Source organism: Chironomus tepperi, unplaced genomic scaffold (genome assembly GCF_022539635.2).
Source record: "Chironomus tepperi strain 1889 unplaced genomic scaffold, CSIRO-AGI_Ctep_v1 contig_171, whole genome shotgun sequence".
In the NCBI taxonomy this organism is placed as follows: domain Eukaryota; kingdom Metazoa; phylum Arthropoda; class Insecta; order Diptera; family Chironomidae; genus Chironomus; species Chironomus tepperi.
In genome coordinates this window covers 770,095-795,382 of record NW_027226293.1, presented here as the reverse complement: position 1 = coordinate 795,382, position 25,288 = coordinate 770,095, and the positions used below count along the sequence as shown (strand labels likewise).

Genomic DNA, 25,288 nt, shown 5'->3' with positions numbered 1-25,288 from the left:
ATTAGTCAATGAAATTTATCACTTCTATAAACTCGATTTCGAAATCGCGTAAAAAACTTGCGGTCTGCAAAAAAAAGCAGCTGATATTTAAAAATAAACATGTGTATGCTTTAAAAACTATTGCAAATCTTTATTCAATAGGTATTCATGTGTGTCGTTAATAAATTATATTTTATTACTCAATATAATAAGATTAATAGTAAATTAATAAGAAAACTAATAGTAATCTTCTGAATGTAAATAAGCATCTTCATTATCCTCGTCGCCCATATTCAAAATATTTCCTAACCGGTCATCTTCATGCTGTGGTTCTGGTAGTTCCTCGATTTCGTCTTCATCGAAGTCATCTGTTGGGAAAATGGAAATGATAAAAATTAATGCCGTTAGAATTTAAATTTTCAAAATCACTGAAGTTCAAATTTTGAACACAACAAGGTTCAAATTTCAAAAGGCCGTTATAATTTGAATTTTTGAAAAACGTTAAAAATTCAAATAAAAAATAACGTTAAACATTGCATGCAATTTTGATACATACCAGCATGATCTACAGCCTGTGTAGTTTCGGCCGGTTTTTCTTCTTCAACTGTTTCGGTTTGCATAACAACTGGAAGACCCATTTGAACTTTTGATCTTCTATTATTGCTTAAATTGATGTAACTCTTTCGAGGCGATGTTGATGACGTCTCAGCTCTTTGTGGAGGCTTTAATACTTGTTCAATTTCAGTCTTTTCTTCTTCTTCTGTTGGTATTTCTGTTGGAATCTCTTCGGGAACTTTATCATCCTGAGTTGCCGTGAGTGACTTCAAAATGTCATAATTAATTTTTGATGAAATCTTCTTTTCCTGAAGCATTTTTTCAATAGCTTCACCAGCGGAACTAGATGGTCCGATTGCCTTCTTCTTTGCACGTCTCTTTTTCTTTTCTGGTTTTCCCTCTTCGCGCTCTTTAGCTGCCTTTTCTTCACGTTCTTTTGCTGCTTTTAAATATTCAGCATTCATTTTGTTCCACAGTCTGTCTTTAAGAACAGCTTCAGATTCCGATAAAATATAGCCATTAATTTCATTATCATCTAATCCTTCTAAATCTAAATCGTTAACTGGTTCCGTTGATTTTTTATTTGATGATGACAACAAAAACTGTTCTTTTTCCGAAACCGTGCACAGTGCCAACAAATCTGGTTTTAATCCACCAAATTTTGGTAAAATTTCTTTCTCTATTTTCTCTTTTTTCTCCTCTTTCTTAGGAACCACAACAGCTACTTTATTTTCTTCTACAACTTTAGTTTTAATATCACCAGAAAAGTCATCAGGATCGTCTTGTAAACATTCATTAATAACATCTATTGTTGATTCGCCTATAAACATATCTGTCTCTTTTGTTTCATCATAATCATCTATCACCATAGATGTACCGGCAATGTTAAGTTTACGTTTACGACTCTTTTTTAGGTCTCGTTCAATGGCTGCATCGATTTCGATTTGCAAAGATGTAAATTCACTTTCATCTGGCAGCTGTTTTCGGTTGTTTTTTTCAGTATGCGAATATATGAATATAAATTAAATAAATATGTTAGTCATATAGTTTTGCTGATATTGCACAGCAGGTGTTCTTGAGATTTGAATACTAAGCTTAGAAATAAGAAGCATTATGGACGAGTCCACATGCTATTATCAATGATAAAAATTCATAATTTATCACCTTTTGTAATCGTTCCTTGTCCTTTTTGCGTGCAGCTTTGAAAGCTGGTGGATCGGCCTCCGCTTCAAGATCAATCGTCATAAATTCATCTATGGTTAATGCACTACTCGGTGTCTCACCAAACTCTAATAATCTCTTTCTTAACGTTGATTCGTGAATTTTTACAACTCTAACAATATCATTTGGCTTCCGACTAAAGTCATGCATACGAGCAGCAAGTAATAAGGCTAAATAATTTTTTAGTATCAATTAGCATGTTAATCAATCTTGACATGATGTTTAAGTAGCTTACCAGCACCACAAAGACCTGAAGGACGTCGACCAGAGTGTAGTGAATCTTTTTTCATTCTTTGAACGAGACGTTGTGCTGTCATTGAAACTTCATGTGTCTTATCAGCAAATTCTAATCGGTTTGCGAACCTCATGATATAAATGCATGGATCTGGGTTGAGAAGGAAAAAAAAATGGAAATCGATATTAATGTGAAATTAACATCCAAAGGTATTAATTAAAATTGTTAGCACTATCTGATGTACTAAAATATTTAAAATTCTTTCTTTCTCCCTTTATTTAATTATAATAACAATTCACAATATACACACCGTTTATGGAACGACAAAAATGAGACATTCGAGTCAAAAAAATTACTTTTGTCACGTCTGGTGCGCATTTTTCCTTATTTATACAACTGATTAATTAATTTATCTTTTTGAAATATTCAAAAGAATTGTCAAGTTTGATTATATAAAAACGAAGGTACGATTGTTATGCGGAAATAATTATTAATTTGTATGAAGCATTAACGAGTAATGAACAGAAGTATTGTACAATTCGGAAGTACAAGTAATTGTTTATTGTGACTTAATAGATTTTCATAATTCTTGATTTTAGAACAGAATTCCAAAACAGGCAACTGTCATAGACAGAACTGTACAAATTCTTGATAATTTGTATGGTTTCGTACGAATAATCGTACACATTATTATTGCCTGTGACAGGTGCCTGTTTTGCAACACTGTTTTAGAATTTAGTAGTAAGAATTGATAGAACCTTATAAATTCTAAAAATGAAGCATTTAACAGGTAAATTAAAATTGAATTGATTGTTAAGAGCTGATATTTCAGTGACAAACTTTACAACAGTTTTTGCACATTTATATGGTTTTAAAGTTCAAATTTCAAAATTACAAAAACCATTAAATTTTTGAACTTTGTTTCAAAGCCATACAAATGTTTCTTTTACTTCATTTGTAGGGTTTTGAATTTAAATTCCAAGAAACCGTTGAATTAATTAAAAATTGACATTAAATAGCACAAGCCTACATCACACATTCTACAACTATCCAATTTCTATAAATTATCACATCAACCCTTCCATAAAAATTTTTCTACCTAATTCTCACATTTGCATATCTAGCGCACAACAATTTACTTTCAAAAATGCTATAACTCACTCTCTTCCCGAACTTAATTTGTGGTTGATGTGACTATTATTAAGTAGCCATTAATTTATGTCATCCCTTTAGACCATTTTGCAACTACTAACTGTATTAACCATTAAAATTGATTGCTTATTATGATTGCTCATATTTCTTTAATGCACTGACTACATCAAGTTTTTAATCTCTGATAAGTCCATACCCAAGTAAGAGGTAATGTTAATGCTTTGCACTTCGTAAACGAGTAATATACAGCAGTTTTAGAAAATGTTTAAAAAACCGAACAATAAATGCACTTTCATGAAATTACCTGTGTATCTTTTACTGTAGGGCATTTTCTAGAAATGTTTCATAACGTAATTAAGTTTTGATCGTCAGACCGACGATGAGGTCTTTGAAATGGTAAGGTCAAGCAGCTTTTTTTCAAAAAACATTTTATTACAGTTTTATAGAAACTTGACACAAAAATATACAAATGTCAAATTTCATTGTGCAAAATTCAGCTAGAAGAATTGGTTAATTAAGGCATAACTTGTTGGAATCGAGAGAGTCGTTCAACATTCCTGAGATCGTTTGATTCTGCTCAAAGTTGGCCGAATATGACCGTTAATTTTTGAACTTCAATTTAAAAAAAAATCAAAATTTGAATTTCAGATGACCGTTTATTTTTGAACTCGAAATAAAATCAAAATTTGAATTTAAAATGTTCGTTAATTTTTGAACTTAGATTAGAAGGTCAAAATTCGAATTATTTTTGAACTTCGACAAAAAAACATCAAAATTTGAACTTCAGATTGCCGTTAAGTTTTGAACTTGAGTAAAAAATTCAATTGAAATTGAACTTGAGTCTAAATTTGAATTTCAAGTAGCCGTTTATTTTTGAACTTGTATTAAAAGTTAAAAATTTAAATTTAAAATTACCGTTAATTTTTGAACTTGGATCAAAAATAAAAATTGAATTTCAAATGACCATTTTTTTTTTTGAACTTGGAGTAAAATCTCAAAATTTGAATTACAAAGGACTGTTAATTTTTGATCTCGGATTAAAAAATCCGAGAAATTGAATTTTACATGACCGTTAAATTAATACAATGTAATAACATATCACTTATTCCTGCACATAAAATTGTGCAATAAATAAATATGCAATTTATGTAATTAAGCCTTAATAAAAGTTCACGGATCTCTCTGCAATCTGCGCTAAAATATCTCCAGTTTCATTGCACCGACGACAATTTTTACCAGTTTTGAGTATAAAAACATTTAATTCATGTTGCTTAAGCCGGTACCTGTTTCTCTCATTTTTTTATTTTTTATCTTTTTGTTAAAACATTTCCACGAGAAAAAAAACTACAAATTTCTTCATACGCTCAATATATAAAATAAAAAAATGATATTTGCTTCATATCGTTCGCTAAGAAAAAAAGAAATATTCAGTTAGTCAGTCAGTAAGTTAACATTTATTGAGTAATATATATTTTTTTTTTCGCTTTCGTCTCACTGTTGTGGATTATTTTCAAGAGTTAACTTAAACAAAGCAGACGTGCTAGCTCGCGGACGAAATATTTCCGTAAAGTCAGTTAATAAAATTTATCAATTAAATCGGTATTAAGCAATAAACATCCCAATAGAACAATAAGTCGCGACAATCATATTGAAAGTGAAACAAGGAAGACAATATTTTTATGTCATTTAGAGTAAAGAAAGTGAAAAGAAGTTCAATGATTTATTCATTTCTTTTTAAATGAAAGAGAAAGTCTTTTTGAACCCTAAAGATATAAAAGAAAGTGAAACGTCTTTTTTTTTGGCGAAATCAATTGCTGTTCTCTCTCCGCCGTGTCGGACACAGCAACAAAAGAAGAAGAATAGAAACAAACAGTTAAAAACAGTTTGGAAAAAACAGTAGCAAAAATGGTCTTAGTTCAACAGCAGTTAAGTGATCATATTGGATATAATATAATTCATTGGATAATATCACAATCGGGAATTTGGTATACAAAATTTAATGAGAATATACAAAGTAATTTAAGGACAATCGAAAGTGGTGTTGCTGTTATTGACGAGATATTAACACCACAAGACGATGATTTATTGTATGAATTAAACAACCAATATGTGGACCATGATCGAGCATATTATTATCATCAAAACATTCGTCTGAATGATAATTACTATGTCAATGGCAATGAAAATTATGGAAACCAGTTGCACGGTAACTTGCGAGGTATCAGCACAAAAAATTTTATACTATTTAATAATTGCCTTCTCTCTGTCACTGTCTGTGTATATATTTTTTGCACATCATGCGTGATGTAAAATGCACAAGTCATGCAATTTACTGGAATCAATTGAATTTCTATTTACACTGATGGATAGGAAGTAAATGTGCCTTAATGTTTTAGTTTGTTAAAGGCTTTAAGGTTGAAACAGCTTTGTTAACTTGTTTTCATTAAGGTTTAACTTGCTGTTCTCTTGAACCATTAACATTAAAAATGTAGCTCATATCTTGATATTCTGAATAACAGACAATGAAAGCTGTTGGTAAATTAAAACTCTGATTTACAGTTTAGTGTTACCGAAAATATTTGCGAATTCAGATTTATCTCAAATAACAGTAAAGTTTGCACGTTAAACAGGTCAGGATGGAGTAGTCTACTTATTCCGTTGTGCAAAGAACATTACATGCTTAAACAAAATATTCTGTTGATTTAAACTGATATGTAATTGGCGAGACAGATCACCTCCACCCACCTTCTCCCTTCACCATCCATAAGCGTATTCCAGAGGTGAACAACCTTTTATTTTTCGAGGCACACTATGGTGGTGAGTTTCGATCGAAACCGGACACAGCATACGGTTCATGGCATATTAAAAAATTTTTGGCGGCACAATAATGTACCGCGACACAAAGGTTGTCCACCACTGGCGTGTTCAGAAAAGGTAAAGCCACTCGCTTCTTTTTAGAAAATTCGTCAATTTGTTACAGTTTTCGTGAGAAAAATCCTAAAAAGCCTTCAGTTTTTGCCATCTAAAACTCTTCGTCTACACCGTACCCCATACCTTCCCGCTAAAATTCAAACGGAATCCATGCACAAGTCCCCTTAAGGATCATGACTATTCAAACTTTCCATTTCATTATTTTGTAATATCAAATTTTTATTTCATAACAAGTTTAATAATACTTAACCTTTCTCAACTTCAATTAAATTTCATATGTCGTAAGTGGGATTAGAAGATTTTAGCGGGAAAACCGCAGTTATGAAATGTACAGATAGGAATGTGCAAGGTATAGACATTGAATACCGGATGAAATTTCATCTGTGGTGGATGAAAGCAGAGTTGGAAAACAAGCATCTTACAGGCAAAAACCATACAAATTCTTAATAATTTGTATGGTTTTTCTTACAAAACCATACAAATTATCAAGAATTTGTACGGTTTTTGCCTGTGACAAGTGACTGTTTTGCAACTCTGGATGAAAGAATCAATTGTTCTGGATGAAAGAATCAATGTTCTGGATGAAAGTTTGTCGATGTTTCGGACAAACAATGCCTAGGATCATTCATGAATCCTAAAAATTAAAATCTATAGCATATTATACGTCATTTACTCCCAACCCATGTAAGAATTACAAAAAGAAGTTAATCGACTTGACCATAAAAATTCTTCACGAAGATGATAATGATTAGTTCCATTGCGATTCGAATGGTCAATTATAAAGCGGTGTAACAGGTTTCCTGGCAGTTACCTTCTGCTAGTTTCGTTATTTTATTGTTCTGTCTTCTTTTCTAAGGTTGTAAAGCAAGTAATTTTATCGCTATCAAGTTCCGTTTGCCTTTTACATTTCAAAAGAATGTCTGTGTTACAGAAAAACTGTTTCATGTGATCTTGAATGATAGTCCATTCAACCCCACGTGGAGGAGTAGTTTGTAACGTTCTTATTGTACCCTCCTTAAAACAAAAACTCTCCTAACAGGCAAATAGTATCCTTTTATATTGCAAAAATACCTTTACGGTACCTAAAAGCAGTCTCTTTGCCTGTTATGGACCCCTATTGCATTAATGAATAGTTAAGGATCACAAAGTTGCTTTGACGACAACATGCCGGCAGATTTTACTCGGGGTTATATCTCAAACTGTCGTTAATGAGCCTCTATATTAAATCCAAGTCATTGTCTCATTTGATCATCAACAGTAATGATATGAGTAATACTCTCACTTCCTAAACCAGTGGTGGACAACCTGTGTGCCGCTAAAAATATTTAGAAATTCCATGAACCATATGTTGTGTGAGGTTTCGGTCGAGGCTAACCATCAAAGTGTGCCTTGAAAAATATCAGATTTACCAGCCCTGATTTAGGATTCGAATAGTTTGTGATAAGGCGCGAAGTTCCCCTGAAAAGATCATACCGGCAGATTTCGATCATTTAGAGTTATATCCCAAACTCCCCTAAATAAGCTTCTGCCTTAAATCCTAGTTATTGTCTCATATGATCATCATGATCATCCGCAATATTACAAGTAATACTCTTACTTAATAAGGAACAAAATGACATAATAGAGCCTCTGTTAATGACACTCATCAGTTATAACTTACTGTCCAATTCCTTAGACAATAAATTGAGTCAGTCCATAACTCATTCAACTTTCATGTTTTCCAATCATCCACAATCAATTACAATTCTACCTTTATTTCCTGTGCTATTCTTAAATGTCTCAGTTATCCGACAATTGCACAAATTCTTCGATTAACTGACGACTTTTCTCAATTCGCTCTCAAACATTATTGATTTTTCCTCAGTTCCAACAAAAGTTTGAAAAAAGTTTTTTTGTTTTTATTAAAATTTTTGCTTAAAAATGGAAAGATTTGATAAAATTCATGCTGAATAATGGCTATGTCCAATATATATTCAAAAATTGCACAAATGAAACGTAATTCAGAGCCAGCAAATATGTCTTATTCGCAAACACCTCATTGGATATCTGGTATGACTGTAAAATAGAAGTTTTTGTTATTAAATTCAATTGATTCTTGGAACTAACTTTAGTGCCGTGACTAATATTTTATCATTACAGTCAATAATGAGGTATTAATGTCGCCACCACATAATTTAAATGTACAACAGCCATCAAATCAACGAGATAATATGCTTATAACTCAGCCATCAAGCATTCCAAATTCCCCAATACCATCACCAAGTCCACAAACATCAACATCATTCTGCCTACAATCACCATCCGCATTATCAATAGCACAAATTAATCAAGAAGTTGAAGATCCAACGAGTGATCCAAATTGGCAAGCCAATAAGCCAAGCGTACGCGAACGTAATGCAGCCATGTTCAATAATGAATTAATGGCTGATGTGAAGTTTATTGTGGGGAATGAAGGTAAATTACTGTCATATATTTTTTTTATTATTTTAACGATGGAAGTGACTAATCGATTGATAAATTAATCATCGACAGATAGTCAGTCATTAAGACCTGTGAAAGTGTGAAACTTTTGGCATTTTACTTCTTTTTGTTTTTTTTTTTTTTGGTTGTGGAGAAATGAAATGCTTTACAGACATGAAACTTGATCCGGGGTTGCTATGAAGTGAGACTGACTATTAAGTTACCAACTTCTTTTTTTTGTTGAGCAGACGAATCGATATTTTATATCCGGAATAAGAATCCTAGGGATGTTTGTTATTTAATAGGATGCAAAAATGTGTGTAATCTTTGGTATAATCCTATGATTGCTGCTTTTGTGTATTTTTACGATATACATTGGTATTTACAAAAAAATGGCAACAAGCTGGTTCTAAGAATGGATCAGAATTTGAACTTATATTGGTATTGTCATACAATTTGCTCGCTCTCAAATTGAGTATTAGGAACAAGGGTTCGGGTTCCTGATACCGACACTCGACTTTACTCGAGACCGTAGCTCTTAACTCGTTATAGCTATTAAGGGTTACAATTTAGCAAGTAAATGGTCTCATTAGACATCCTGCACAAGCCTAGACCTAAATTGTATATTAGCATTCCAAACATTCCTTTTAATGACATTTCATCCTGTATGAAGCAATCGATTAGCTTATTCAGAATTTTATAATCTGATTCCTACATGTGATAACCCTATGACTTGACCTACAAAGCTCAGCTTAATATTCAAGTCTAATTCCAAATATGAAGTACAAAGTTTCATCCACTAAAATTCATATAATTCGACCGACTTAATGCTTAACTGAGCACAATAGTAAACATATAATAATAAATAATGCAATTCAGTCATCTCCACACAATTACTTTCTATCGTGCAAATAAACACGGAAGTAACAGCACTAACTAACAATTAATAACATTCCAGACAATTTACAAGCCATACCAGCCCACAAATATGTATTAGCAACAGGATCATCGGTATTTTATGCAATGTTTTTCGGTGGACTTGCTGAGAATAAAACTGAAATTCGTGTACCTGATGTTGAACCTATTGCATTCTTAACAATGTTAAGGTAAATTTGACAATTGACTGTCAAGTGATGAATTTAATGACTGTTTATACATCCACAGATATCTCTATTGTGATGAAATTCAACTCTCTGAAGATAATGTACTTGCAACATTATATGTTGCCAAAAAATATATTGTACCGCATTTGTGTCGTGCATGTGTTAATTTTTTAGAAACAAGTTTGACAGCAAAAAACGCTTGCCTTCTGTTGAGTCAATCAAGGTAATAAATACTCAAAAAAAAAACGACAAAATTGACTTAAAATTAAATCTCGTGTTAATCTGTTAATTACAGATTATTTGAGGAACCAGAGCTGATGGCACGATGTTGGGAGGTTTTAGATGCACAAGCTGAAATGGCAATTAAATCAGAGGGATTTGTGGACATTGATATTAAAACATTTGAAACGATTCTCGCACGTGAGACACTCAATTGTAAGGAGATTAATCTATTTGAGGCAGCTTTGAATTGGGCACATACGGCTTGCCAAAAAGCCGAAATTGACTCGACATCACAAAATAAAAGACAAATTCTTGGAACTGCATTATTTCTTATTCGAATACCAACGATGACATTAGAACAATTTGCAAATAATGTAGCACAATTAGGAATTTTGACTCAACAGGAGACTATTGATATATTTTTGCATTTTACGGCCAAAAGTAAGCCACAACTTAATTTTCCTATTAAGCCTCGAAGTGGTTTAAAAGCTCAAATATGTCATCGATTTCTTTCGTGTGCTTACAGGTAAGGATTTTGTGTCATTTCCTCAAATAGGAATTGATTCCAGAAGTCATAAAGTTGTGCCTTTATTTGACCGTTAAATTTTTTCAAATTTTTTTTTTTGAACTTTGTTTTCAAAACTGATTTTACCGTTATTTTTTAAATATTTTTTGACCGTTATTTTTCTCGATAAAAATAACACTTCGGTCTGTCCTAATTGACAGATTCAATACAAATTCTCATACATATGTTAATTAATTTTAGGAGCAATCAATGGAGATATCGAGGACGATGTGATTCAATACAATTTAGTGTGGATAAAAGAATATTTATTGTTGGATTTGGACTATATGGATCTTCAACCGGCGCAGCTGACTATAATGTTAAGATTGAATTGAAACGTTTAGGACGGATACTCGCTGAAAGCAATACAAAATTTTTCTCTGATGGATCATCAAATACTTTCCACGTTTTCTTTGAAAATCCAATTCAAATTGAACCTGAATGTTTCTATACAGCAAGTGTGATTTTAGATGGTACGGAATTAAGTTTCTTCGGACAAGAAGGAATGACGGAAGTATGTACTGGCGCTGTTACATTTAATTTTCAATGCTCTTCTGAATCGACCAACGGAACAGGCGTTCAAGGTGGTCAAATTCCTGAACTCATATTTTATGGACCACCATCAAATGGTCACTCAAATACAAATACTCTTAAAAAAGCTGTCTCAAATAGCAGCAATAACGAATTGGCATTGCCAAGTCCAAATGATAATTATGATAGATGTACAAAAAGTCAATAGCTTTTTTGTCAATATGTAAAAGGGATAAATTAATTCAATTTTTAATCAATTCGTGATTTGAAACTAGTTTCAAGAAAAATAAATAAAAAAATTATAATCTATATATGCTTCGTAGACGAAGGACGTTTAAGATAAATGAGAAAATGTAGTTGTAGTGTGCATAATTTTTTTGAATGAACTTAAATTAAATAAATTAAAAGAATCTATTCAAAGCTAATAAACTGTTTGTTTTTGACTCACCTATGGATGGAACATTAATGCACAACGCCTGTGACAGCTTTAGGTATGTTCTACCTAGTTCATAACAGCAGATCTGTAGTGCATCGCTTATATCGATCAGCAAGTCTAAAATTTAAAGATTAATGTCTTTAACATCATTTTATTTGATCTGGATCAATTCTTTTGACTTACGTGATGTTCCTTCTGTTCGGCAGGTAATGTACACACATGCTGCATATATATGTGAATTCTTTCTTCCTCTAAAATTGATAATATATTGAACTAATATGAAGGTTCTTTGCAATAACTGATTTATAATCATCTCAACATGTCATAAATATAGAATGACCTATTCAGATAAGGAACAGCACTTAAATATGCTAACTTCACTCACCTTGTTAAATTTCTTGAGAGAGCCATTTTAAAAAAGTTATGTGCGGTTTCTATGCAATGATTATTAAGTGCCAGCATATTGCATAAATGTGAAATGCCAATTTTAGCCTTTCTGAGAGTAACTTCTCTAGATTCTGTGCTAGTTCCTACATGAAATTTCCCGTATCCCGTAGCTCCACCTTTTGAATCTGTAATTCAAGAAATCAACATATTAACTTTGTCAACTGGATGTGAATCAATAAGTAATTACCTGCTGACACAAACTGTCCAACAGCGGCAGATGTCCCGTGTGCATTTTCCTCAAATTGAACTGTTCAAATAAAAAGATTTTAACATTGGTGTAAAACATTAAAATGTTATTTATTACCTTCTGCAACAATGATATTATCAGCCAATACCGCACCGCAATTTGTACATACTTCATCTCCACGAGCACTATCTACCTCGATTTCCGTACTATTACATTGTCCACACTTTCTCATTTTTAATTCCTTATTAATTTCACATTTACGAGATTTTTATGAAGAATTTATTCCTTCTGAGTTCCCGTCAATATTGTGTCAAAAGTTTTTGAACTTTCTGTTTGATTTTTTGAAAACCGTTAAACTAATTTACACATCAGGTAGTTGATTTTAAGGTGTTAATTATGCTTAAAATACATTTGTATTGGTTACGGATGACTTATAATTGAATAAAAATTGAGAACATATGAAGAAAACTTAAGGAAATTCGCGAAAAACTCGATTGAAAATCAGTCAACGGTTTTTAAGACAATTTGAATTTTTATTTTTAGCAAAATTTTCGAGAAGAGTGCGATGAGTTTTTCATTTTGCCAAAGCCGTTAAAAATAGCTTGAATAAACTTAATCATACCTAATTCAAATTTAATTAACCAATAAACATCCAGATGTCACTAGAAATTTAGTTGCACAATTTAGGAAAAATTAGAGCAGCCTGAAAATTATGCAAGTAAGTTGACAGCGCTTTTTGCATCGCATACTGCTATGTATTTTTAACTTGTTGTGTTTGTTATAGTTTCATTTATCTAAAAACAAGATAATGAATAAAAATTCCATAAAATCCACACTTAATAATTATTTAAAACAGAAAAACTATCCGGTAAGCATCGATAGAAAGCAAAAAATGCTGTGTTATCATAGAAAATTTGGTGAAAATTCGATAAAATTTTCTCCACTTAACCTGTAAATAAAAAAATTGGAAAATAGCTAAACAAAAATTAAATTTATGTATAGCTGTGAGGAACGTAAGATAGTCTAATAATGTTATTATTATTTTAGATAAATGAAAGGTTTCGGAAAAGTGACTTAGTGCTTACACAGTCAAAAGAGGAATTTCTAATGGATCTTAAAATTAATACTGAAATCTCGCGAACTAATTCATTTACATTTTCAAACATATCAAGTCTAAATGGGAGTCAAAGTCTAGTAGATCAACAAGTCAGTAGATTAGTTAAATTTGTGCAGTGCCAGAGAAATTCGACATTACGAAAAGAGCTAGAATCACTATTACCGCCAATTGTTTGTCATTTATATATTGAGATGCTAAAAGGACGAGAATGGAGGCCAGCTCATGACTTCTTACGTAAATTTTCATGTTTAGTTGGTAATGTACAAGAAATATCACAACAAAAAGTCAATGGAAGTGATCCAAATCTCCTCGTCGTTCCACAAACAATTCATTTTCTTCCACAATCATCATCATCACAAAATTCAAGCCTACACCAGAATATTTATAATAGAATTACGCCAAGTACATCAAAGCATCAAGCTCCACATATAAATCAACTTAATTTGGATGAACAAAAATTATTAATGTTTAGGGAATTGATAACTAATTTATCATATTTAAAACGACTAGAAGATGTTAAGGACAATAAGCTCATAATAAATTTTCGATCATGCAAATATAAAGTTAAAATATCGAACAAGACACTATCCGTGCTCAATAAATATCTCTCCAAACATAGTCACGTACTTCTCATCCAAATTCTTCATCTTTGGTTCAATATGGATCTCTATGATTTACATGACGAATTTAATGATGACAGTTCCTCATCGTCATCATCGTCATCACAATCCGATTTATTACATCAACAAAATAATTATGATACAAATAGAAACTCATCGTCTAAATCAAACATTGATAGATATACTGACCCCTCATATTGTGATACTCTCGATAAAGATATTAAATTTAATGTAAACAGTGGACTGCAATACGAAAAGTCTGCACTCAATCGATGTGATGACAATTCCATGGACAATTTGTATGGCAGTAGTAGTAATAGTAGCAATATTAAAATAAAAAGACTGCGTGAATGCCTCCATCGTGTTGATAGTAAATATCACAAACCAATTCGAATTTTTAATATAAATTACACTGATAACAGGTAAATGTCTAAAATTTGACAGATTTATAGCTGAATTTCATTAAATTCTATTTTATTTTAGTCTATGTTCCGCATCAACCGATAAGCAATTGTGTCATTTGGCTGCTGGCTTTGAAGATTCCTCAATACTTTTATGGTCGATTAATGGATTTGAGAATTATGGACATAAACCATTTCAATCATTTGACGATCGACTATGCCAGTGGTCAATAAATAACTGCAATCGTATGTTAACAGATGACTTGAGTGATTATGAGTCGAGCGATGAGGAGGTTGAGAAGAATATAAAGTCGACTGGTGGAGCAGAGGATGGAGAGAGTACTGATGAAAGTTCAACGACCATGAATGCTTTAACGAAATTGACAAAAAGACGAAGAAATTCTAACAAATATAGGAAAACATTAAGTATTAAGGAGCAGTGGAAGGACTATACATCAAAAAACAGCTGTGAAAATAATTTGTAAGTCTATTCTTACAGGTTGCTGTATACATTACTAAATGTCACTTTTTATAGCTCAATAGATTCCCAAAGTATTATTCTCCGAGGACATCGAAGCTCAGTAACAGATCTGGTTTTTGGACGTAACAATACATTACTCAGTGTGTCAAGGGACAAAACATTTCGTCTGTGGAAGGCTGACTCGTATACTTGTGCTTCAGTTTATCGGTAAAAATTCAATAACATTCGATTATTAAAAGTCATTGATGTAAATGTTTATTTTTATAGTGGTCATGAATATCCAATTTGGTGTGTAGATGAAAGTTCAAATGGCTGCTATGCAGCTACAGGTTCACGTGATACAACGGCTCGACTTTGGTCGTATGAAAGAAAATTTCCAGTTAGGGTATATGCAGGGCACACATTAGATGTAGATGTAAGTTAGACAATCAGTTTTATTTTTATTGAACTTTGAACTGACATCAATTTCCATTTGTAGTGTATAGCTTTTCATCCAAATGGCAATTATTTTGCAACCGGCTCTGCTGACACAAATATACGGATGTGGTGTGTCACTTCAGGAAGATTATTAAGGATATTTACCGAATGTCATTTACCTGTGAATACAATTAGCTTTAGTCCAGATGGAAAATTCCTCGCGGCTGCAGGTCAGTTGAACATTGTTTGAGTTCAAATTTTATCGTTTTTAACGGCTATTTGAATTTTGAATCATTGAACCTCAAAAAATTCAAATTTTAAAAAACCGTTAAATTTGAACTTTAAACAATTTAGATGTGAATTCTCTATTTAATCATAACATATTATTGCAGGCGATGAGACAAAGATAAGAGTCTTTGACTTAGCAGCAGGCCAACAACTCTTAGATTTAAAGAATCATACTGCCTCTGTAAAATCTCTTAGTTGGAGTTCAAATAGTAAAAAGCTTCTTTCCGGATGTAGTGATGGATCGTTTTATGTTTGGAACATCAATACACCGGCGACAAAGTAAGATGATTAATGAAATTATCATGTAATAATTTAATAACATTAATGTTATCATTTTAGTACTTCCAATATTTCAAGTAGTACTAACGCAAAAGACTCATCATCCTCATCGTCATCTTCATCGACTTTAATTCAGTCAAATTCAACAGGCTGTAAGCGAATCGTTAAGGTTTTCTTCAGCGGTCCAGACGAAATCGTTCATGCAATAGGAAACGATTGATGAAAGCTTTATAATCACAACAGAATAAAATGTTGTCGATTAAATTGCTCAAATACTAAACTGTCTAATCATAATGAAGCATAAACAATTGTGTATATTATTTATTTATATGAGAATGATATGAAAAACGCTACAATACCATGCTGATTGTTCATTTAGACAAAAAAAAACATACAAATGTTATTATTTAATTCATTAGTTCGAATAAAAATTTGATGAGATTTTGTTAAATACGATTTCAAAATAATGAAGGAAAACTACAAAAGTCTATCCAATCATATTGTTTTATCAATTTTATTTCTCCTGATTTTATACAGCTACATAAATGAGTCTATTTAATGATGTTCCTCGCCATGGCCGTGTCCGTGGCCATGTCCATGAACGCCTCTTGGATCATGATAATCAACTTTGAAAGCTTTTTCTAAAGCAATTGTAGCTACAGTCAAGACAAGTCCGACACCGAATCCGCGGAATAAACTTTTCATTAATTTTTGATTTTTAGTGTACTTCTGGATCTTTGGATCGTAGCGCCAAACTTCATTTCTAAAATTAATAAATAAGTTGATCAGCAATAGAATAGTCAAAAAAACATTAATTAACTTACCTTAGCCATGGATCTTTAAGACCAATCCTGTTTAATGACTTTTCAACTTCTACAAGTTCCTTTGCATTTTCCACTTTGTACATTCTCCAATCAGGAATTTTAAACTCACTATGATGATGTCCACCACCCATTTTACAAGCTTATATCCTCAGATACTGCAACTAATCAATTAATGAAAATGTAAAGAAAAATTATCTAATCATACACAAGAAAATTTCACTGAAAAAACACTTTATTCCTTTAATAATACTGATTTATTTTATATTTTCTATAATTAAGTTGTTTGCCGGCACCTAGTAGTGCTTAATTTAGTGAAAATCTATCAGTATTAATAGAGAAAAGTGAAAAATTGCAAAAATTTACCAAATAAACAAATGAACGACGATGAAAAGTCGTTTTTCCACGGAAATTTGAAAAAAAGATTTGAAATTTTGAAAACCGTTAAGATTTTGAACTTTTTCAAATTAACTGAATTAAATTCTCAGTATTTAATGGATATCATGCAGTATACGCAATATTTTGTAATAAAACACATTAAATATCTAACAGAGCAGTTGTAGCATCATATCATGTACCGAATATCCTTTCGTGATTAATTTCGCAAGGCTCAATATCATTTATCACTAGCATGAAAGGTCACGAAAAGCTACAAGTCTATTGTTATATATTTTCTGATATTATGAGTGCATTTGGAAGTCTAATAATAAAAAAAATCATATTACGTCCAGTGGAATCTAAAAATGCTTAAAGCTATTCATAAAAGTAGTCTTAATGGATTTCAAGTGTCAAAGAGATAAATTTATTTGGTGGGACATTAAGCATTAAGCATAAAATGAGAGTAATTAAATCAGATAAGAACCAAACTCTTTCCTCTCTCTATCTCTGTATGTGTACGTATTTTTGGTGCTTAGAGAGGGTTTGTTGGCGATTGCATATAACAAGTACTTCCATTAATCAACCAAAAAGTTCAGCATAGTATTGTTACAACACGTGCTAGTCATTTGATCTTGTCGACATGACATTGCCGAGGAGTTGGAGTCAGTTGATATGAAGATTAATCGAAAATGCGTCTAAATCTTCTACTTAATGTTAACATGTATACAGCATGCTGTGTGCATTACTGACTTTAAAGTTTTGTGCCAGACACTTTTTTAAATTTTTAATTTAATTAATTTAACTAAGTAAACTTGACATTTGAATATAAATTTTCGAGAAAAATTCCTCTAATGAACCAGAGATAGGCGTGAAATGGAATTTAATCAGCATAAGTTTTGCACTTATGATAATTTTATGGCACCAAACCACTCAAAATATTCATGAAATATGAATGACAGTTGAAGCAGAGTTGGAAAAATTTGAATTTTTGACTCATATTCCCCTCCAATTCTTTTTTTAAAGTTGATTTTCCCCTAGTAAACAAAAAGTGCACATTTCCTTAAAAACATTAAAGCTCACATAAAAATACAATAAAATGGTGCAAGATCTTTTATCAGCGCAAGGTTTACGAATGGATGGTCGCCGACACAATGAATTGAGACATATTCAATGTAAATTAGGTGTACTAGGAAGGTTTGTTAATAATTTGTTGAATAAATTGACAACAAAAAGAATCAAAGTGAATTATTTACACATGAAACAGATGCGATGGAAGTGCCTACATGCTTCATGGAAATACAAAAGTGATTGCGTCAATCTCAGGACCAAAACATCCATCAAAGAGTTCAGGCAAAAAGGATGAATCATTCATATTTAATGTGCGAGTTAAATTTGCAACATTTTCAAAGAACGGCGAAAGACAAAAAGTTGTAAAGAACAGTAAGAAGTTAGGTGAAATAGAGATAAACTTGAAGAATATATTCAAATCAGTCATATTGGTTGAAAAGTATGAAAAATCGCAGCTTGATTTGAATATTGAAGTTTTACAGCATGACGGTGGAAGTGAAATATGTACGATTGTTAATGCTGCAACATTAGCTTTAATAGATGCCGGAATTTGTATGAAAGAATACGTTTGTGCATGCACAGCATCCTTAACAAATGATGGTATAGCTCTTTTAGATGTTTCCCATTTAGAAGAGATTTGTGGTAAGTTTCCTGTAACAAAAAAAAAAATCCCTTTTTTTATGGATATTAAGTACGAAAATATTTCATTTCTATACAGGTGGACCAACATTAACAATTGCCGCATTACCGCGAATCGGGGATCATGAACAAAGCGTTGCATTCATCGAGTTATCACAAAAGTTTTATCTAAAAGATTTAAATAAAATTTTCGATTGCTGTCAATTGGGATGTGAAAAAATTCGTGCTATACTGGATGAAGCAATTAGAGGTAATGCCTATGAACATGTAAATTCCGATCTGACAAGCAATTGAAATAAAAAGAATTGAAAATGTCGCTTTATTTTGATACGAAACAAAAGACACAAAAAAAAAAACGAAATCCTTTTTTCAGTTGTTGTTTCCAAATCTATCCCTATATATCCTTACATCAAAATTCTAGTGACGATAGTAAGTAAACTAATGGAAAAATTCTGTTCTCTTTTTCATGCAATAACATTATTTTCTTCCTCCTTTTTACAAATGCTGAATCATTTTTTATCAATTTGAGTTTTGTGAGAAAATTCACATTTGCGTTGTATGCAATTGGTATTTTCTTCTTTTTTTAAGGAAATAATGATAAAATAAGAGTCAACATAGAATGAATGTTAAAGCATAAATAAGCTGAAATGTGATGATACTTTGAAGTTTTGGATACAACACAACATCTTGATAAATGTTTTTGAAGGTTTGAAAATGTTTTTCTTATACGCTTCTCATCATTCGATAATTATTTTGAGTAAAAATTTCATTAATTTTCGCATGGTAACACAATTGTTTCTGATGTGTGGATTGGGATGTGCTTAATAATTTAATCTTTGGGGCTAATGAGGTTTTAGAGTTCAAAAATTTGTACAGTTTTACTGTAGCTGTTGTAGGGTTTTAGTCGAAGTATTTTTGATCTACGACATTATTCGTCCTTAGAACTGAAGATAGAATCAATTAGTCAAGTCTAAAGATAGATTTATTAAAATAGTATGCCCTACGGAAACATTCCATACGATAAAGTCAGCTTCAGATGCCATCTAAGAGAGGCAATTGAAAGACAGATAAACTGAACAACCAGCAAAGCAAGTAAGTAATTACAATATTTCCAAACTATTCACAAATCAGTGAAAAGTCATCAACAAATTTAAACAAACAGTATTTATATTGCTAACTCAAAAAATAGTTAATATTACTTCAAATGTTAAAAATGTTCAATAACATAAGCAAGCATAACCTGTTTAAATTATTGAAGTTTTTCTATTTGCTCAAAGGCTTCGCAAAGTTTAGCAATTTGAAATTGCAATTTTATTATTGAATAGTTCATATTACATGCTGTTGAATATTTGCAATTGATTCGTAAGAATCACTTGACGGCTTCATGTTGGTACTGTAAAACTTTTTACCATTTTACCGAACAAATTTTATTGAAAAATTTATTGACAACATCATTAGCAGAGGATGTACAATTTTCTTTTATACAAAATTCAATATATTAAAATTTATAAAAGCATTGCTGTTCTTATTTCTGCCATCACAGATGTCTGTTTTCCTCTCCATTCACCTGTCAAAAGCCTTTTATTTTATGCTGCTACATGGCAACATATTCTCCTCAATTTTTGCGCTTAATTTCATAATTTTCGCCGAACAAATAATTTATCTATGTGGTTGGAATTAAAAATTATTAAAAAAAAGTTAATAATTATATACAGCATGCAAATTATGAAATATGTTTTTAAAATCCTTCCGAAAATCAATGCAAATTTGATACTATTGTTCTATACTGCATCACAATCATTGAATATTCAAAACATAAAGATTAAAGTATTTTGTTGAAAAATAATAATAATAAAATTTTCCAAAAATTCAGATTTAATTTAGATAATGTCAAACTTATTTACGGTATACCGAAAAACATTATTTGCTGTATTATCACACAAATGATTATGAATTCGCACCACGTTTAGCTTTCAACAATTTTAATGAATTTTTCCATTTTTTAAATTTTTTATGGCACATTGTTAATTCAGCTGCGCTTTTTTTTTGGAATAATATTTTTATTTTTATTGATTTTAATGAAAATTATTATTATGTATGCATGAATCTGACATAAATGATGATTACATAGAAAATATTTTAATGTTATTCTCTCATTTACCTGGTTCCTGAAATAGCAACAGTCAACAATATTTTATTATGAATGGGTGAATATTTTTTCATTTTCCTCTTTTTTTTTGTGAATGAAAATTTTAATATAGGAACGACTCAAAATAAAAGATTATTAATATTCTTCAATACAAAGGTAGAATTATGGGATATACTTTGAAGGGAAAAAAGGACAAAGATTACTTTGGATGGTTTACATGACATTTTTATCGTTCTTTTGTATGCTAGAGTTAGAATTATTCCTTTAATAGATTTTCCTGTCAAATTTTGAACATATATGAATTTTTAACGGAAAATTTGATTTTGAAAAATGTTCCAATTCAAACTTTGAACTTTAACGGTTGTTTTGTGAAATTTAGTTTTGAACCATTTGAATTTTGAACTTTGAAACAACTCCTTTTTGAACTTCAAATTTGAACTTGAAACATAACTTTAAACTTGAATTTAAAGCATATTTTGAACTTAAATTTGAATTTAAAGCATTTTTGAACTTTAAATTTGAATTTTGAACTTACTTGAACCTTAAATTTGAATTTTGAACTTCAACGTAAGCTTTAATAAAACTCAATTTTCATAAAAACATTTTAAAGCAATCATAATATTGGCCACAAAATGTATTAAGTTTCACAAACATCATGTGAAGTGTGCTAACAATTTAATTAATCTAAAACAACTTAATATGCTCCACCTTATGATAATTAAAATTTGCCTCATAAAATATTAATTTAGTCATGAAAATATATTTACGTATTTTCGCAGAGTCTAGTCGCTTTGTGCGACGGAAAATTTCTGTTTCAAACAGCATTTTGTGAACTTTAATAACATGGTACTAATGTACCTAAAGGAATTTTTTAATACACCTAACAATAACAGCATCCTTTGATCTGTAAAATTGACTTGAAATTCGACGAGATATTTTCATGTGGTATGACCTAGTTAGTCATCGAATCCTTTCATCATCTCACACTACATAAGGCAAAAATTGAAAATATGTATAAATCTTAATATATAAATCATGTCATATGAAAAAAAAGGTTTTATGTGATATACATAACAAAAAAAGAGAAATTCTTTTGTTCCTTTTCATATCGTACTTTTATGCCTTTTCGGCGAATTGTAAAATCAGCATGAAATGGAAGGGAGAAGAGTTCAGAAAACTCTTAAGTATCTCGATTTAACAGTTTCGCGGAAATGAGAGTTCTAAATCATATTAATAAGTTGAGTTGGAGGTGGATGACTAAGGAACATTTGTGTTGTAATCCAATGGATGTGACTTTTTTTTCTCCACTTGAGATTTTCATTGTTGATTTTACTGCTGAATTTGTACTTTAATTGGGTAAAAAATGTACAAGTGGATTCATTGTGAGTGAGCAAAGTAATGTAATTCATAATTTTATGGTTATTTAGTTACAAAAGAGTTTTTTGGAGTTGTTTGTCATTTTAGTAGAAAAAAAAATGGCGCGTAATTTTGTATATTTAAATGCTTATTTCGTCAATTTCAGCTTCAATACCAATACAGTCGTCAAAAGCACTCTTATTCTGAATATTTTTGCTTTGTCAATGTCATTCCAATTTGCGTATGCAAAGTATGTATGTCAATAAGAAAGCCAGCTTCCCTTTTAAAGCATTAAAGTATTATTGCTGCATCTGAATGAGAAAAAGATTAACACAAACAAACCTGATAATTACAGTCAACAAGTCAATTGAGGATATCCAATTACTGCATTTGAGAAGTTAAAATGTGTGTTAATTGCATCGTTGTCAATGCAAGCATATTCGCATTAAGAGAGAGCTTATCATCCCTAGACGGTAAAATCCCTTTACATACTCATGTACATGCAAGCAAACATAAAATGGGGGAAATAAAAAATCTCAGGTGAAAATAAAAGAAATCAATTGGAAAAAAAGCATATTTGTTTGGATATGTGCCCAAGTGACACAATAATAAAATGTCTTTGAGTAAATTCAATTTATTTTCATTTCATATTTTTGAATGCCGTTTGCTCATTTTTTATTGTCGATAAAATGAAAAGGCAAAGAATTCAAGGCAAAAACACATTCCTTTTTTTCATGATTAACGAGACAGATCTTTAAAAGTGAAAGAAAATTCAGGAATGTGTGACGATATGACTAGAAAAAAATATGTAAAAAATTATTGTCATTTTCCTTTATCGATCAAAACAGAAATGTGAAAAATTAAGAATAAAGGTAGGCATTTATATTCTATAATATTCATTTAATGTCTTCATCGAGATAAAAATTCAAAAGTTCTGATTCATATCGAATCACTTTAGCGACCAAAAAATACTTTATAAAAAAACTTTTAAAAAAACCTCGTCATTTCGACCAGTAATCAAAATACAAGATCCAGTAAGGTTCAAGTCACTTCCTCGTCCTTAAAAACAAGATCCAGAAGGGTCCTTGTTACTTCGCAGACCAAGAAAATAAAATCCAGTATAGTACAAGTCACTTCCCTGACCAAAATAAGCTAGATCCAGAAAGATCCAAATCATTTCTTCGATCCAAAAACAAGATCCAGTAAAGTTTCAAGTTATAAGCTAATTTATAAGTTAATTTATTGGCATTTAACGGTTACGACAAATTCAAATTTTGCAATAAGTTTGAAGAACTAAGCTAGACCGATAGGCCAAGCTTCGCTTGGCAAACATTGTAAAAACATTCGGAATAACACTGAAAACAATGAAAAAACGTGTTTTTGTTTTTTACCAAAATAAAAATTTCTTAATTTTTTTGAATTTATTTGTGTTAAAATAGCATAAGAACTAGTATTTAACGTTATTATTTGTTAATTATAGTATTTAAACAAAAAAACAGCGTCGTTACTAGGAGCTCCAAACGCTACTTGGAACAGAACAGTGATAAAAGAATGTCAGCTCAAGCAGTGAAAATTTTCAAAATTAATTATAGTATAACCAAGTGTGAACAAAAATCGATCGCAAGATTTGACCAAGACAGAAAGACAGACAGAGAAGAAAGCAAGTTAAGAAAAACGAGGTAAAAAGAAAGATCCAGAAAGATCCAAATCATTTCTTCGAGAATTTATACAAAATAGGTGACAGATCCAGAAAGAGAGTCAGCTAGAAAGCCTAATCTTGTAACTTAAGTTCAGCATAAGAACATGGATACAATAACTGAGTAAGTACATGAACAAAATGATTTATTAAGCTATCTTTTTGAAACATCTTTCAAAAATGCGCTAAAAAATCTTGACAACAATAATTGAAAGTGATATTAAATTCTCATAACCGTATCAGTACATGCTATACATGTATACATCAATATTTATAAATCAATTTTTCGCTCGCGTTCTCTTTTTATTTCCTTCTTCTTCGTTAATAATATTTATGACTGATTTCACTTCCTCAATCTTCTCTTTTTTTTCCTGAATTTTCTTCGAACTTACTCTATATGCTTAAGAAAAAAAAATTGTGTATTGAACGGAGGAAAGCTAATTTATTCCATCAGTGCATTCAAATGAAGTGAAGCATATGAGCGATGGAAGTTACTTCGAAAAATCATTAACTTGAATAAGCATAAAATGTTTTAGGCATTTGACAGCATTTGAATTTTTAATGGCATCGAAAAGGTATCGGGGGTGTACTTTATGTTTAATGCATAAGAACATCATTCTATTATCATTATAGATCTTAAAGGTAGTTGAGATTTAAATGCAAAGGAGTGGGACTTGAGGAAAACAACATTAAATTTCCTGGAAATGAAGCTTTAGGCTACTACAGCCATAAATATAATCAAGGTAGTGGTTGATATCCTATTATGAGTTGTATTCTAGAAGATACTAAAGCTAATACCTGTAATAAATGATATTACAGCTTTAAATCATCGCCCGAACACTTCCAAGAAGAGTAATGGAAATAACTTATATAGTTGCATTCCCCTCAAGCTTATTTACATTACTCCTTCAGTCTTGTTTCACAATTCAAACAGTAAATATCAACAAACTGTGCATTAATTTAATTACTGGACTCATACTCATTGCTTACTGTTCAAGTATAGTAAGTTGAATGAATAGACATTCATTCTCATTCATCTAATGAATGTTGTTTTGTAAACTTTTTTTTTTCTATCCAATTTCATCTGTGGCCAGACTATAATAACCTCATGAATATGATAAAATTAATTGTCCAAGACAATGTCAATGATCTTGTAACTGCCTTTCTTCATATTTACAGAAAACAAAGACATATATCAAATAATCGATGAATGAAATGGCAGAATTACAGTTCTTGAACTTTATTATCGTCAAAAATAAAAAGAGAAATTCTTTGTTGTTGCTCCATTTCCACACACACAATACACAGAGCATGTAATTTTATCAAATGCTCGAAAGGAATTGAATCCAATGCTTTTGGTATATTAAACCCCAATTTTTTCTGCTATTTACGGGTTACACAGCAAAGAAAAAGGAGAAATAAATTGTTGAAGTAGTAAATTTTTAAGCCATCAATCTTACCGAATCCATCACAGCAGCACAAGCACAAAAAAGGGAGGAGAGAAAAGAAAAAAGTCATTTAACTAAATTTCTCAATCGAGTGCGTAAATGTATT

At 31.1% G+C, this 25,288-nt stretch overlaps 5 protein-coding genes across 6 annotated transcripts; 3 read left to right on the top strand and 2 right to left on the bottom strand.

Moving 5' to 3' along the window:
• Nucleotides 1–128: 128 nt before the first annotated feature.
• Nucleotides 129–12,326, bottom strand: Brf (Brf RNA polymerase III subunit). The gene is made up of 9 exons (XM_070638216.1): nt 12,142–12,326; nt 12,025–12,084; nt 11,776–11,962; nt 11,574–11,641; nt 11,403–11,507; nt 1,991–2,140; nt 1,699–1,925; nt 536–1,511; nt 129–347 (listed from the first exon to the last, which is right to left on the bottom strand). The coding sequence occupies exons 1-9, from the start codon at nt 12,254–12,256 to the stop codon at nt 217–219; spliced, it is 2,019 nt and encodes a 672-aa protein (XP_070494317.1). The 5' UTR covers nt 12,257–12,326; the 3' UTR covers nt 129–216.
• Nucleotides 7,926–11,370, top strand: lute (BTB/POZ domain containing protein 3 lute). Its single transcript, XM_070638217.1, has 6 exons — nt 7,926–8,122; nt 8,213–8,527; nt 9,492–9,639; nt 9,698–9,859; nt 9,932–10,384; nt 10,625–11,370. Exons 1-6 carry the CDS (start codon nt 8,026–8,028, stop codon nt 11,160–11,162), a joined length of 1,713 nt encoding a protein of 570 aa, XP_070494318.1. The 5' UTR covers nt 7,926–8,025; the 3' UTR covers nt 11,163–11,370.
• Nucleotides 12,327–12,783: 457 nt separating the features above from the next.
• Nucleotides 12,784–16,042, top strand: wda (will decrease acetylation). 2 transcript variants are annotated; one of them, XM_070638154.1, is made up of 8 exons: nt 12,784–12,892; nt 13,072–14,183; nt 14,245–14,643; nt 14,698–14,850; nt 14,911–15,058; nt 15,122–15,290; nt 15,453–15,627; nt 15,688–16,042. In XM_070638154.1, the coding sequence occupies exons 1-8, from the start codon at nt 12,833–12,835 to the stop codon at nt 15,845–15,847; spliced, it is 2,376 nt and encodes a 791-aa protein (XP_070494255.1). In that variant the 5' UTR covers nt 12,784–12,832; the 3' UTR covers nt 15,848–16,042. The 2 variants fall into 2 exon arrangements, with proteins under 2 accessions (XP_070494255.1, XP_070494256.1); XM_070638155.1 differs by having other exon boundaries at nt 12,840–12,975.
• Nucleotides 16,043–16,113: 71 nt separating this feature from the next.
• On the bottom strand, nt 16,114–16,881 carry ND-B12 (NADH dehydrogenase [ubiquinone] 1 beta subcomplex subunit 3). Its single transcript, XM_070638156.1, has 3 exons — nt 16,815–16,881; nt 16,452–16,612; nt 16,114–16,390 (listed from the first exon to the last, which is right to left on the bottom strand). Exons 2-3 carry the CDS (start codon nt 16,580–16,582, stop codon nt 16,183–16,185), a joined length of 339 nt encoding a protein of 112 aa, XP_070494257.1. The 5' UTR covers nt 16,583–16,612; nt 16,815–16,881; the 3' UTR covers nt 16,114–16,182.
• Nucleotides 16,882–17,859: 978 nt separating this feature from the next.
• On the top strand, nt 17,860–18,849 carry Ski6 (exosome complex component Ski6). The gene is made up of 3 exons (XM_070638183.1): nt 17,860–18,020; nt 18,091–18,536; nt 18,613–18,849. Exons 1-3 carry the CDS (start codon nt 17,923–17,925, stop codon nt 18,825–18,827), a joined length of 759 nt encoding a protein of 252 aa, XP_070494284.1. The 5' UTR covers nt 17,860–17,922; the 3' UTR covers nt 18,828–18,849.
• Nucleotides 18,850–25,288: the final 6,439 nt, after the last annotated feature.

Bases quoted from the DNA above. Each gene is read 5' to 3' on its own strand.
- Ski6 (XM_070638183.1), top strand. From the start codon at position 17,923: ATGGTGCAAGATCTTTTATCAGCGCAAGGTTTACGAATGGATGGTCGC. The intron at 18,021-18,090 runs GTTTGTTAATAA...CACATGAAACAG, and splicing joins AAATTAGGTGTACTAGGAAG to ATGCGATGGAAGTGCCTACA. The intron at 18,537-18,612 runs GTAAGTTTCCTG...ATTTCTATACAG, and splicing joins CCATTTAGAAGAGATTTGTG to GTGGACCAACATTAACAATT.
- ND-B12 (XM_070638156.1), bottom strand. From the start codon at position 16,582: ATGGGTGGTGGACATCATCATAGTGAGTTTAAAATTCCTGATTGGAGA. The intron at 16,391-16,451 runs GTAAGTTAATTA...TATTAATTTTAG, and splicing joins CTTAAAGATCCATGGCTAAG to AAATGAAGTTTGGCGCTACG.
- wda (XM_070638154.1), top strand. From the start codon at position 12,833: ATGAATAAAAATTCCATAAAATCCACACTTAATAATTATTTAAAACAG. The intron at 15,059-15,121 runs GTAAGTTAGACA...TTCCATTTGTAG, and splicing joins GGCACACATTAGATGTAGAT to TGTATAGCTTTTCATCCAAA. The intron at 15,628-15,687 runs GTAAGATGATTA...TTATCATTTTAG, and splicing joins ATCAATACACCGGCGACAAA to TACTTCCAATATTTCAAGTA.
- lute (XM_070638217.1), top strand. From the start codon at position 8,026: ATGGCTATGTCCAATATATATTCAAAAATTGCACAAATGAAACGTAAT. The intron at 9,860-9,931 runs GTAATAAATACT...TGTTAATTACAG, and splicing joins CTTCTGTTGAGTCAATCAAG to ATTATTTGAGGAACCAGAGC. The intron at 10,385-10,624 runs GTAAGGATTTTG...AATTAATTTTAG, and splicing joins TTTCTTTCGTGTGCTTACAG to GAGCAATCAATGGAGATATC.
- Brf (XM_070638216.1), bottom strand. From the start codon at position 12,256: ATGAGAAAGTGTGGACAATGTAATAGTACGGAAATCGAGGTAGATAGT. The intron at 12,085-12,141 runs GTAATAAATAAC...TTATTTGAACAG, and splicing joins TAATATCATTGTTGCAGAAG to TTCAATTTGAGGAAAATGCA. The intron at 1,512-1,698 runs GTGATAAATTAT...AACCGAAAACAG, and splicing joins ACAAGGAACGATTACAAAAG to CTGCCAGATGAAAGTGAATT.